At 43.6% G+C, this 14366-nt stretch overlaps 1 protein-coding gene across 5 annotated transcripts in view; it reads left to right on the forward strand.

Annotated features, from left to right (window-relative positions):
- The window catches only part of PMS1 (PMS1 homolog 1, mismatch repair system component), a 581602-nt gene that overhangs the window by 108172 nt on the left and 459064 nt on the right, over positions 1-14366 (forward strand). For 3 of the 5 annotated variants that reach the window (XM_040439910.1, XM_040439915.1, XM_040439913.1), the window contains exon 2: positions 13371-13516. The exons of 1 other annotated variant lie outside the window; for it this stretch is intronic. In XM_040439910.1, the coding sequence (XP_040295844.1) occupies positions 13385-13516 (132 nt within the window). In that variant the 5' untranslated portion in view covers positions 13371-13384. Of the gene's footprint in view, positions 1-13356; positions 13517-14366 lie in introns of all 5 variants that reach the window. One more of the 5 variants, XM_040439911.1, reaches the window with a different exon arrangement.

Consider the following 14366-nt stretch of genomic DNA (forward strand, 5'->3'; position numbering starts at 1 on the left):
GAAACTCCTGGTGATGAATTTGGACATGTCCGTCCATGACTGCTGCAGGCTGGTTTGCATCCTGCTTAGAGACTACTCCATGATGGACTGTCTCTGTCTCCAGCTTTGAAACCGATTGAACTCCCTCTCCTTCCCCCTTTTCCTTCAATAGGTTTGTCTTTCAATAAATCATTTGTGCCTTTCACTGCCCTCCTTTCCCATCTTCCTTTTTCCTTCTTCCCCGTCACTTGTGTCATGTTTTATTAGCATTTCAATGTTGTGTAGTGCCTAATGCATAGCATAGGATCTGTACCTGTACTGTACATTATACTCGTGGACAACAAGTTATATATGTAGTATTTATTGTACTGCAGTATGTGCTTTGCTTGTGTCCTGACAACTGATGAATAAATGCTATTTTAAGTCAAGAGCTAGTTACAGCACCAGAGGCTGCAGGGAACAGCAGACCGGTAAGAGTGTGGGTTGTCTGAACCTTACCTTTAAGTGAACATCACCGTGCCAGGCACATGTCACAGTGTCCATTAACCACTTTATTTGCATTAGGCAAGCAACCCTTAACAGCAAAAAATTAGGCAACATTCAGGTATTTTGGGAGCTAAAGTGTGGCCAAAGAATTTTAAATTTCAGTGTTAGCTGATGTCTGTTACGGGCAGTGAATGTGGAACTGTTGCATCAACTAATCAGTTTCTCTTTGAGCTGGACCTAATGGTGTTATCCCCTGGTAGTCACCATGTAATACATATATAGGGATCTGGAATAGTCCAGGTGTGATTGGCAGTTGACCCACAGGGGTCAGAGACACTGGTGCAAAACCCCAAGGGCTCCGGCATTACTTGTAGTCAGAAAACAGGCAAAACTATCAAACTAGTCTGAGGTCAGTCCGCCACTGGACTGCAGAGTCAATATAGCTAGCAGGCTACGGTCAGGTCAGTCTGTAGAGGATCATTTTTTGAACAGGCAGAGGTCAGTACACGATCAGACAAACAGAAATGCACATCTTCACTGGTCACTAGGAAACCTAAAGCTTAGGCACTCTAGCATAGGGGAAGGTGCCTAAAAGTACCCTCTCTAAGAGCCGGGAAGTACACGCTTCCTATGGCTAGTCTGAGAGGCCTTCACAGAGAAGCGCCGCCTGCAGAAGACACGTGGGATGCCAGCAGCCAGACCTGCCACTGGTGGGCAGCAGAGGGCATGCGAATCTGGGCCGCTGGCACAGAAGTGAGGTAAATCTCATGGCACCCATGCAGATGGAGTGGGTCACAATCGCAACAATTTCCTTCTCACCTTAAAGGGGTTGTCCCATGAAAAATATTCTACAGTTTTCAAATAGGTAACTGGATCTGAATACTTCTGTAATTGCATGTACCGTAATGTTAAATTTAGCATAGCCGCTTATTTAATAAAATATATCCGTATAGCGCCACCTGCTGTTTTTTTTTTCATTTATTTTTTCCCTGCTCACTGAGATGGCTTCAAATGCTCAGTTTCATCCTTCAACTGCCTCCTGAGTTGTGATAGGGAGTTGTGATTTTTTTTACATTAGTCATGGGATAAAACCCCTAAGTGACCACGCACATTTTTTTTTAAAATCGCATTCCAAGAGCTATACATTTTTTGTTTTTTCATCAATGTACTGTAGGAAGGCGCAAGGGGCCGTCATTGAGGGAAGGTATGTGTCACCGAGATTCCAGGCCTCGGTGAGGTAAGAGCCGGTAGTTTTAAGTGTCAGCGGCAGCTAGTGCTGACTGACAATGTTTGTTGTTAGTATGGCTGTAAAGCCGATCCGGGGCGGCTCTTACTGGGAGTAGCCAAAGTGCTGGGTGGGTGGCTTCTCCCCACGCTCCAGGCCAGGTCTTTTTTGGCCTATATAAAACCCAGCCAGCAGTCTCAGCTGGTTGTGGTTTATCCTCCATCTCACAGAGAAGCTGGGGAGTCTCTGTGTTTTGAGACTTGTGAATTTGCGCCGTGCTAAAAGGCTGAGAGCCGCATGCCGGGAAACTCTGCCCGCATCGGCTTCAGTTAAAAAATACTAGTAAATTTCCCTTCAATAAGGAGCCTAGGCCAATCCCTGAAAAACAACCTTGTAGCATTCTCCCTCCTCCACCAAACTTTACAGTTGGCACAATGTAGTTAGGTAGTTAACATTCTCTTGGCATCTGCCAAAACCAGACTGGTCCATCAGACTGCCAGACAGAGAAGCATGATTTATCACTCTACAGAACACGTTTTTCACTGCTCCAGAGTCCATTCGTGGCATGCTTTACACCACTTAATCCGACGCTTGGCTGATTGTGCTTGGTGATGTAAGACTTGAATGCAGATGTTTAACCACATAGCTCCCAGTGCAGTTTGTTTGCTAATGTTAATACTAGAAGAGGTTTTGAACCCTGCAGTTAGTGCGACAGCAGAGCATTGGTGGATGTTTTGCACTCTGTGACCTTGTTCTGTAGCCTTACATCGGCTTACATTTGGTGACTGAGTTACTGTGGTTCTTAAATGCTTACCCTTTGTAATAATACCACTTACAGTTGATCAACGAATATTTAGGAGGGAAGAAATTTTCATGAACTGACTTGTAACCATGGCATTTTATTACAGTAAACAAAAAAGACTTAACAAGTCAAGGAGGTTACACCCCTATAAGAAGCGCCAAAACCCAAAGTGTATATCAGAGAAATATTTTGTATATAATAGAGTGATCAAAAGCTAATTAGCTGTAAATAAAGGTTGGGTGTTCACCCTAATCAGGGTGACCAAAAGGAAGAGGGGGAGTGAGTGGACAATAGACACACCACTATAGCATACCTATAATCCCAATAAGTGGAAATAATCACATATATTAGCCATATGACGGTATATTGAAGTAGCCAAAGATAATAATCAACTCACTTCACGGGGGGTGGCCAGCTGGATAAACTCAAGACACCAGCATGGACCAATAACCCCCCAGCCAGGAGCGCCTGTAGAGTCTTCAAAACTGATAGTTGCCCAGTAGGAAAGAAAAGGCTTCACCTCAGTATTATTGTTGAAAGCTTTGGCTTCTTTAATGTAGAAAACTGGTTCATAAAAGGCTCAACGCCTTTCGGGGTATGCAAACCCCTTCATCAGGAGCAGGTACAGATAAAAAATATGCCTATGATAACAATAGTAGTCTTTACCTGGTGGCCCTATATATAGGGCTGTAAACATGCCAGTAAAATGTCTTTTGGCGTAGGGGGAACACATGGGACGCTGAAAGTAATGGACCGCCTCCTTCAAAAGCCCGCTCGCGGCTTTAGCCAGTTAAAAGAAGGGACGGAAGCCGAACTTCCGGTCTACCATGCGCTCCACCCTGGAACGCATCTAGGGCTTCCGGTCCGGCAAGCGCTCCAACCTGGAACGCATTAAAAAAATCCGGTTCCTCCCTCACGATGCTCAATCATGGGCTTCCGGTTCCTGTTGTGCGCCTCACGCTGGACCGCCCGCATAGATCGACTTCCGGTCTGGCGGAGAAACCGCTGGGTGATGACCAGGGCTGTGGAGTCGGTAGATAAATGTTCCGACTCCGACTCCTCAGTTTTATGTACTTCCGACTCCGACTCCGACTCCTCTGTATTAATATGCGAATGTATTTTATACATTCCTTGAGGGAAAGAAACGCAACATACCACAGGACTACTGGCTGGGAAGCCAACAAGTTTTTATAGCCTTAGCTAGTTTTTATAGCCTTAGCTAAATGACAGCAGTTTTTCCAATGGTTTACAGCTTCAGTCTTGAACTATTGGCCCTCCATTCCCTTCACTTATACAAGTGTCTCTAGTCCTGCAAAAAACATATTTATTTAATCCCTTATCAGTGAGAGGCTAGGTTACACATGGACGCTGCGTTCCCTGTAAAAGCAGAACACAACACTATGGAAAGTATAAGTATTGCAGCTCCTAATTGGGCGTTGCGTGCCATATAGTGAAGCACATGAAAAGCATGCTTCTTCACGGTCACTTAACGTGTTCGTTTTGCGGTTACGTGAGGCACTGCATGCATTGGTCTTTATTCTTACAGTAGAGAAGTCATTAATTATAACTTTTTGTGAATTGGGACATTTAAACTTGCTTTTTTTTTTTTATTCCAATCTAAATTTAGTAGGAGTAGGAGTCGGAGTCGGTGCATTGTTTGCCGACTCCGACTCCAGGTACCCAAAATTTCCCCCGACTCCGACTCCTCGACTCCGACTCCACAGCCCTGGTGATGACAAATTTTTCAGGACAATGCAGTGGAGAAGGGGACTAGTATAAATACTTTAGAATCACATAAAAATGGGCCGGATATTGATGTACACTAAAAATGCATATGCATACATATCTCATACTATAGAAGACAATATGTCCCCATGTGTGCACATATATACATGTCCATAACGATCGTGTATATGTATACATCTGCACATATTATCACAACCAATAAATACATATGTATATACATAGATGAAAAACATTAAGAATAAAAAAAAATTATAATAAAAAAATATAAATAAATATAAATATGGGGAAAATTTGTTGGCCCCAGTATTATGGTAAGACTATTATAACTATTAAAAGGTATTTTAATCATCCTATATAAAGTGAAATAAGATTATATAAAAGAATGAGATAAGATTATATAAAAATGCCATGAAATGTTATATTACTGTATTTACTTGGTGGTAGTTAGGGGATGCCTAAAAAAGTATAATAGTAAAATAATCTACCTAAAAACAAAGGAGACCCCCATCAGTAGTTAACATATTCGACTGCCTCATTAAGGCCAAAGGGCGTTAGTGTATTAAGGTGATATATCCAAAACATCTCTTTGAGGCCGAGTTGCTGAAAGGAAGAAGATACATGTTCTAGAGGAATCATTTTTAGCGTAGCCGAATTCCCCTCATGCTTTAGAGCAAAATGGCGTGATACACTATGGGTTGTAATTTTTCTATTAATGTTGGAGCGGTGCTCATTCATGCGCTCCCTTAGGGTTTGGGTGGTACGACCTACATAATAGTTGCCACAGGGGTACAACAGTAGATATACAACGTTCGTTGTGCCACAATTCATGTGGTGTTTGAAGGTGATTTTGTTGTTAGATGCTGGTAATTGGAATTCGCCTGTCGCACATTGTAACATAGCGCAACACTTACATCTTCGTACTCCACATTTGAATACACCTTTTAGTAATTCCTAGTTTCTGGTTGTGGCATGTCGGGATGGTCTTCTCACCAGTTAACTTTGGACAAGGGGCTACTATATTCTTGAGTGTTTTGGCTCTACGGTAAATTAGATTCGGTTGTTGGGGGGATGTGTTTACCTAAAATAGGGTCTTTTTGTAAAATTGGCCAATACTTTATTGAGAATCTGTCTTATGGTTTTATGTTTAGAGTTGTATCTTGTAATAAGACTTGGTTTGTACACATAGGGATTAATCTGATTCTTGGTTTTTGGTTTAAGACTAGTCATTTGTGTCTCCTTGAGAACTCTATTTTTGGATTCTTCAATAAGTTGTAATGGATAACCCTTGGTCATAAATCTCTCACCCAACAGGTCTATTTGTTCCCTCATCACCCTATCTTCAGTGCAGTTCCGCCTAATACATCTCATTTGGCTAAAGGGTATGTTACCATCATAAATGGAAGAGTGACAGCTATTAAAATCTAGATAACTATTTGTATCTACATTTAAAATAAAGGTTTTTGTCAGAATTCTGTTGACACTATTCAGATGCAAGTCAAGGAAAACAGCTTCCTTCGGGTGGTGTTCTAATGTGAGGTTAAGATTCCAATTGTTTGTATTAACCTTATTTATGAAAGACATCAGGTCCTCAACATTGCCATTCCAAATTAAAATGATATCATCTATATAACGTTTATAGAATACGATGTTGGGGTGGCAAAGGAAACCAATCTGTTTCTCAAAAGCCCCCATCAGGAGATTAGCGTATGATGGGGCAAATTTGGTCCCCATTGCTGTACCTTTTTGTTGCAAGTAGAAAGTGTTATGAATAAAATAGTTGTGATGTAAAATAAACTCAATACATTGTAAAACAAAATCTCTTTGCGTCTGTGGCATAAGAATATCTGCATCAATAAAATCCTTAACTGATCTTATGCCTAATGAATGTACAATATTGCTATAAAGTGCTGTAACATCAAGGGTTGCCCACATGTACTCATCTCTCCACTCAAAGGATTCTAGAGTGCAGATTAATTGGGCAGAATCTCTAAGATAAGAGGGCAGAGAAATTACATATTTTTGAAGTAGGCCATCGACATACTCAGACAGATTGGACGTGAGTGAGTTAATCCCTGAAATGATCGGCCGCCCAGGGGTGTTCTGTAGGGACTTATGTACTTTAGGCAAAAGATAGAAGCGTGCTATTGAAGGGTGTGGAGCTTTTAGATATGCTTTTTCTTTTTATATATAGGGCCACCAGGTACAGACTACTATTGTTATCATAGGCATATTTTTTATCTGTACCTGCTCCCGATGAAGGGGTTTGCATACCCCGAAACGCGTTGAGCCTTTTATGAACCAGTTTTCTACATTAACCACTTACCGTCACGCTAACGCCGAAAGGCGTCATTTCTGCGGCGCTCCCAGGTCACACTAACGCCGATTGGCGTCATCTCGCGTGAGCCGAGATTTCCTGTGAACGCGCGCACACAGGCGCGCGCGCTCACAGGAACGGAAGGTAAGAGAGTTGATCTCCAGCCTGCCAGCGGCGATCTTTCGCTGGCAGGCTGGAGATGTGATTTTTTTTAACCCCTAACAGGTATATTAGACGCTGTTTTGATAACAGCGTCTAATATACCTGCTACCTGGTCCTCTGGTGGTCCCCTTTGTTTGGATCGACCACCAGAGGACACAGGTAGCTCAGTAAAGTAGCACCAAGCACCACTACACTACACCCCCCCCCCCCCGTCACTTATTAACCCCTTATTAGCCCCTGATCACTCCCCTGTCATTGATTACCCCCCTGTCATTGATCACACCCCTGTAAAGCTCCATTCAGATGTCCGCATGATTTTTACGGATCCACTGATAGATAGATCGGATCCGCAAAACGCACACGGACGTCTGAATGGAGCCTTACAGGGGCGTGATCAATGACTGTGGTGATCACCCCATATAGACTCCCTGATCACCCCCTGTCATTGATTACACCCCTGTCATTGATCACACCCCTGTAAAGCTCCATTCAGACGTCCGCATGATTTTTACGGATCCACTGATAGATGGATCGGATCCGCAAAACACATACAGGCGTCTCCCTGAAGCCTTCCAGGGGGGGTGATCACCCCATATTGACTCCCAGATCACCCCCCTGTCATTGATCACCCCCCCCTGTCAGGCTGCATTCAGATGTCCGTATGATTTTTACGGATCCACGGATACATGGATCAGATCCGCAAAACACATACGGACATCTGAATGGAGCCTTACAGGGGCATGATCAATGACTGTGGTGATCACCCCATATAGACTCCCTGATCACCCCCCTGTCATTGATCACCCCCCCCCCTGTCATTGATCACCCCCCTGTCATTGATCACACCCCTGTAAAGCTCCATTCAGACGTCCGCATGATTTTTACGGATCCACTGATAGATGGATCGGATCCGCAAAATGCATACGGACGTCTGAATAGAGCCTTACAGGGGCGTGATCAATGACTGTGGTGATCACCCCATATAGACTCCCTGATCACCCCCCTATCATTGATTACCCCCCTGTCATTGATAACCCCCTGTAAAGCTCCATTCAGACGTCCGCATGATTTTTACGGATCCACTGATAGATGGATCGGATCCGCAAAACGCATACGGACGTCTGAATGGAGCCTTACAGGGGCATGATCAATGACTGTGGTGATCACCCCATATAGACTCCCTGATCACCCCCCTGTCATTGATTACCCCCCTGTCATTCATCACCCCCCTGTAAAGCTCCATTCAGACGTCCGCATGATTTTTACGGATCCACTGATAGATGGATCGGATCCGCAAAACACATACAGGCGTCTCCCTGGAGCCTTCCAGGGGGGGTGATCACCCCATATAGACTCCCTGATCACCCCCCTGTCATTGATCACCCCCCCTGTCAGGCTGCATTCAGATGTCTGTGTATGATTTTTACGGATCCACGGATACATGGATCGGATCCGCAAAACACATACGGACATCTGAATGGAGCCTTATAGGGGGGTGATCAATGACAGGGGGGTGATCACCCCATATAGACTCCCTGATCACCCCCCTGTCATTGATCACCCCCCTGTAAGGCTCCATTCAGACATTTTTTTGGCCCAAGTTAGCGGAATTTTTATTTTTTTTCTTACAAAGTCTCATATTCCACTAACTTGTGTCAAAAAATAAAATCTCACATGAACTCACCATACCCCTCACGGAATCCAAATGCGTAAAATTTTTTAGACATTTATATTCCAGACTTCTCACGCTTTAGGGCCCCTAGAATGCCAGGGCAGTATAAATACCCCACATGTGACCCCATTTCGGAAAGAAGACACCCCCAGGTATTCCGTGAGGGGCATATTGAGTCCATGAAAGATTGAAATTTTTGTCCCAAGTTAGCGGAAAGGGAGACTTTGTGAGAAAAAAATAAAAAATATCAATTTCCGCTAACTTGTGCCAAAAAACTAAATTTCTATGAACTCGCCATGCCCCTCATTGAATACCTTGGGGTGTCTTCTTTCCAAAATGGGGTCACATGTGGGGTATTTATACTGCCCTGGCATTCTAGGGGCCCCAAAGCATGAGAAGAAGTCTGGTATCCGAATGTCTAAAAATGCCCTCCTAAAAGGAATTTGGGCACCTTTGCGCATCTAGGCTGCAAAAAAGTGTCACACATCTGGTATCGCCGTACTCAGGAGAAGTTGGGGAATGTGTTTTGGGGTGTCATTTTACATATACCCATGCTGGGTGAGAGAAATATCTTGGTCAAATGCCAACTTTGTATAAAAAAATGGGAAAAGTTGTCTTTTGCCAAGATATTTCTCTCACCCAGCATGGGTATATGTAAAAAGACACCGCAAAACACATTCCTCAACTTCTCCTGAATACAGAGATACCAGATGTGTGACACTTTTTTGCAGCCTAGGTGGGCAAAGGGGCCCATATTCCAAAGAGCACCTTTCGGATTTCACAGGTCATTTTTTACAGAATTTGATTTCAAACTCCTTACCACACATTTGGGCCCCTAGAATGCCAGGGCAGTAGAACTACCCCACAAGTGACCCCATTTTGGAAAGAAGAGACCCCAAGGTATTTCGTGATGGGCATAGTGAGTTCATAGAACTTTTAATTTTTTGTCACAAGTTAGTGGAATATGAGACTTTGTAAGAAAAAAAAAAAAATCATCATTTTCCGCTAACTTGTGACAAAAAATAAAAAGTTCTATGAACTCACTATGCCCATCAGCGAATACCTTAGGGTGTCTACTTTCCGAAATGGGGTCATTTGTGGGGTGTTTGTACTGTCTGGCCATTGTAGAACCTCAGGAAACATGACAGGTGCTCAGAAAGTCAGAGCTGCTTCAAAAAGCGGAAATTCACATTTTTGTACCATAATTTGTAAACGCTATACCTTTTACCCAAACCATTTTTTTTTTTTACCTAAACATTTTTTTTTTATCAAAGACATGTAGAACAATAAATTTAGAGCAAAATTTATATATGGATCTCGTTCTTTTTGCAAAATTTTACAACTGAAAGTGAAAAATGTCATTTTTTTGCAAAAAAAATCGTTAAATTTCGATTAATAACAAAAAAGTAAAAATGTCAGCAGCAATGAAATACCACCAAATGAAAGCTCTATTAGTGAGAAGAAAAGGAGGTAAAATTCATTTGGGTGGTAAGTTGCATGACCGAGCAATAAACCGCTAAAGTTGTGGAGTGCCGATTTGTAAAAAAGGGCCTGGTCTTTAGGGGGGTATAAAACTGTGGTCCTTAAGTGGTTAAAGAAGCCAAAGCCTTTAACAATAATACTGAGGTGAAGCCTTTTCTTTCCTACTGGGCAACTATCAGTTTTGAAGACTCTACAGGCGCTCCTGGCTGGGGGGTTATTGGTCCATGCTGGTGTCTTGAGTTTATCCAGCTGGCCACCCCCCGTGAAGTGAGTTGATTATTATCTTTGGCTACTTCAATATACTGTCATATGGCTAATATATGTGATTATTTCCACTTATTGGGATTATAGGTATGCTATAGTGGTGTGTCTATTGTCCACTCACTCCCCCTCTTCCTTTTGGTCACCCTGATTAGGGTGAACACCCAACCTTTTATTTACAGCTAATTAGCTTTTGATCACTCTATTATATACAAAATATTTCTCTGATCTACACTTTGGGTTTTGGCGCTTTTTATAGGGGTGTAACCTCCTTGAATTGTTAAGTCTTTTTTGTTTACTTCCTTTCACACACTGATCTCTTTCAGTGTGGACACCCCTTCCAGCTGCCTACCCTGATACACCTATTTTTTTTCCTGCCTCTGTTTTTTCCTGTTCTCCATCCACTGGCGCCTCTAGTTATATCCTATCTCTTGAAGTCATCCACTAGATTGGATTAACCCTCGCTTTTTTTCTTTCTCTCTATACCCGTATTTTATTACAGTACCATGCTCAAATTCACTGAGCTCTTTAGAAGGACTCACTCATTCTTTAACAAATGTTGGTAAAGGCAGATTGCATGACTAGATGCTTGATTTTAAAGGGAACCTGTCACCGGGATTTTGTGTATAGAGCTGAGGACATGGGCTGCTAGATGGCCGCTAGCACATCCACAATACCCAGTCCCCATAGCTCTGCGTGATTTTATTGTGTAAAAAAAACTATTTGATACATATGCAAATTAACCTGAGATGAGTCCTGTCCCTGACTCTTCTCATGTACAGGACTCATCTTAGGGTAATTTGCATATGTATCAAGTCGTTTTTTTTTACACAATAAAAGCACACAGAGCTATGGGGACTGGGTATTGTGGATGTGCTAGCGGCCATCTAGCAACCCATGTCCTCAGCTCTATACACAAAATCCCGGTGACAGGTTCCCTTTAAACACTTGTGGCAATGGGACTGAATTAAACACCTGAATTCATTGATTAAGAAGTGTGTCCCAGTACTTTTGTCTGTGTAGTGTATGAAATAAATCTGCAAACATTGTACATATCTTAAATGTGCAATATTGTGTGATGTCTAAATATGCTCTAAGGCTAGGCACCTATTCACACGACCGTATAGTCTGTGTTGCGGATTGCAAATACTGTATTTTTCGCCTTATAAGACGCACCGGCCCATAAGACGCACCTAGGTTTTTGGGGAGGAAAATAAGAAAAGAAAATATTTTTAACCAAAAGGTGTGCTTTTGGTGGGTTTGGATCTAATGGTGGTCTGTGGATTGCACTATTACTGGGGATCTGTGGATGGCACTATTATGGGGGATATGTGAAGGACACTGTTATGGGGGGGGATCTGTGAAGGACACTGTTATGGGGGCATCTGGGGATGACGCACTGTTATGGGGGGGATCGGTGGATGACTCACTGTTATGGGGGGATCTGTGGATGACGCACTGTTATGGGGGGATCTGTGATGGACACTGTTACAGGGGGCATCTGTGACGGACACTGTTACAGGGGGGATCTGTGTGACAGACACTGTTATGGGGGGATCTGTGGCTGACACTGTTATGGGGTATCTGTGGATGGCACTGTTATGGGGGATCTGTGGATGGCACTGTTATGGAGGGGATCTGTGGATGGCACAGTTATGGGGGATCCGTGGATGGCACTGTTATGGGGGATCTGCGAATGGCACTGTTATATATGTGCCATCCACAGACCCCCCACCCCTTAACAGCGCCATCCACAGATGTCCCCCATAAAACTGTCATCCACAGATTCCCCCCACCGCTCCAGTGCTGCAGTATACAAATATAAAATGTCTCATTCAATTAAAAGTGAATAAACATGCCTCCTAATATTACCGTACACCCTAACAGCTTCTGTACAACGCAGGCCGGGCTGCCGGCGCGTCACTCGCTGACGTCACGTGCCTGCGCTGCCTGCGCTGCCTGCTTCATTCATAAAGTAGGCGGCGCAGGCACGTGACATCAGGGAGTTACGCTGCCGCCCGCACGGCCTGCCTGCCTGCATTCTACAGAAGCTGTTAGGGTGTACGGTAATATTTAAAGTGGCAGGGCATGTTTAATCACTTATAATTAAATGAAACATTTTATATTTGTATAGTGCAGCGCGGGAGCGGAGTACAGTGACTGCACCGGCCTCGACGCAATTGCCCGCCCCCAGCTCCTCCTCCCAGTCCCTCCCCGCTCGCTCAGACGGATCCGTCCAAACTTTACATTGAAAGTCAATGGGGGACGGATCCGTTTGAAATTGCACCATATTGTGTCAACTTCAAACGGATCCGTCCCCATTGACTTACATTGTACGTCTGGACGGATCCATTTGGCTCCGCACGGCCAGGCGGACACCCGAACGCTGCAAGCAGCATTCGGATGTCCGCCTGCTGAGCAGAACGGAGGCCAAGCGGAGCCAAACTGATGCATTCGGAGCGGATCCGCAACCACTCAGAATGCATTGGGGCTCTACGGCTCCGTTCGGGGCCGCTTGTGAGAGCCTTCAAACGAAGCTCACAAGCGGAACCCCGAACGCTAGTGTGAAAGTAGCCTTATGGGGCGAAAAATACAGTAACAATCCGCAATACACTGGCACCAACCGTGTGAACTCCATATTGTTGTGCGGACCCATTGACTTGAGTGGGTCCACAATCCGCAAGATACGGCAAAAGATAGGATATATCCTATATTTTGTGTGTGCAGAAGCAAGGATTGGAAGCACACGTAAACACTAAGAAGTGCTTCCGTGGGCTTTCGGGTCCGTGTCTCCTCACGGCAAAAGATAAGACGTGTTCTATCTATTGCCGTATCTTGCAGATTGCGGACCCATTTAAGTCAATGGGTCCCAATCCTCGATGCAGAGTTAATTTGGCCGCTGCCTGTGTTCTGTGGACCTGCTGTTTGTGGTCCACTTCATGGTCACGGCGGCCATACAGTCATGTGAATAGACCCTTTCTCTGTTTATAATGAAAGCCATGACACTCTGCAAGATTAGTCGTGCAACAGATATGGATGGATCCTTATTTCATACACTGTGATTAAACCTTTTTTTTTTTTCAGTTAAAAAGTGCCAAGGGTGTGAATACTCTGAATAGGCACTGTACATATATCTTTATACTTTTTTTTAATTTTTTTCCTAAAATATGAAAAACATGAACCATGATGCTGGTTTTACATTCAAATTATTTTATTTACGTTGTAAGCTTTTGTCTTGCAGTTCTTCTGATCAGGATGCACCAGTTGTCTTCGTCCACTGTCCATCTTCTGTCTAGCGCCCAAGTGATAACAGCAGTGGTCAGTGTTGTAAAAGAACTTGTAGAGAATGCGTTAGATGCATGTGCTACAAATATAGAAGTGAAACTGGTATGTCATTTATTTTGTGTACTTTATTTTGTGTATATGTGTACTAACATGATGAGAATGAATATTGGATCTTTACAGCTGAGCTTTCCTGGTGTCTAGAAATTTTTGGATTCCCTTGAAATAACAAAACTGATACACTGTTTTTTAAAACTGTTAAGCCCTTTTCACACGGGCGAGAATTCTGCGCTGTTGCAATGCGTGAGGTGAACAATGCATGAGGTGTGTCAGTGTGAAAAGTAAGTCCTCATTAATTATGCGTTTGTTCCCGGTTTTAGAAACCCATCCCCCATACATGTCTTTATTTTTTGGCTGAACATGTAAGAGGGCTGAAAGAGCACCAGGTGCATTTAGAGGCAGAATGTGGTGATTTACGCAACTTGTGCTGGCAAACTGTAGAGGCTCTGGGGTGAAATAATGAAACCTCCTAGAAAATACCCCATTTTAGAAACTACGCCCTCTAGGCATTTATTAAAAAGTGGAGTGAGCATCATGATGCCACTGGCATTTTGCAGAAATTATTGCGTAGTGGACTGTGCAAAATGAAAATAGCAATTTTTCCACAGATATGGCATTTCAGTTCCCAATATGCAGTGGCCAACTGATGCCATCTAATACTCAAAACCCACCCCATAAATTGTTAGGGTCTGAAAGCTTCTTCAATGCATTACAACACATACAGTATTGTGCAGGCCTGGAGGGAACCATTGGTACCCTCCGATTGCATTACAGTAAGCAGATGGAGTGAGAGAGGAAGCACCCTCGGCCTCATCTATGGGTTTATACTGCCGGCATTGAAGATATCTCCAATCCAGGGGGCGGAGCCTGACCTCGCTAGATGGTGGACGCTCGA

Source organism: Bufo bufo, chromosome 7 (assembly GCF_905171765.1).
Source record: "Bufo bufo chromosome 7, aBufBuf1.1, whole genome shotgun sequence".
In the NCBI taxonomy this organism is placed as follows: Eukaryota; Metazoa; Chordata; class Amphibia; order Anura; family Bufonidae; genus Bufo; species Bufo bufo.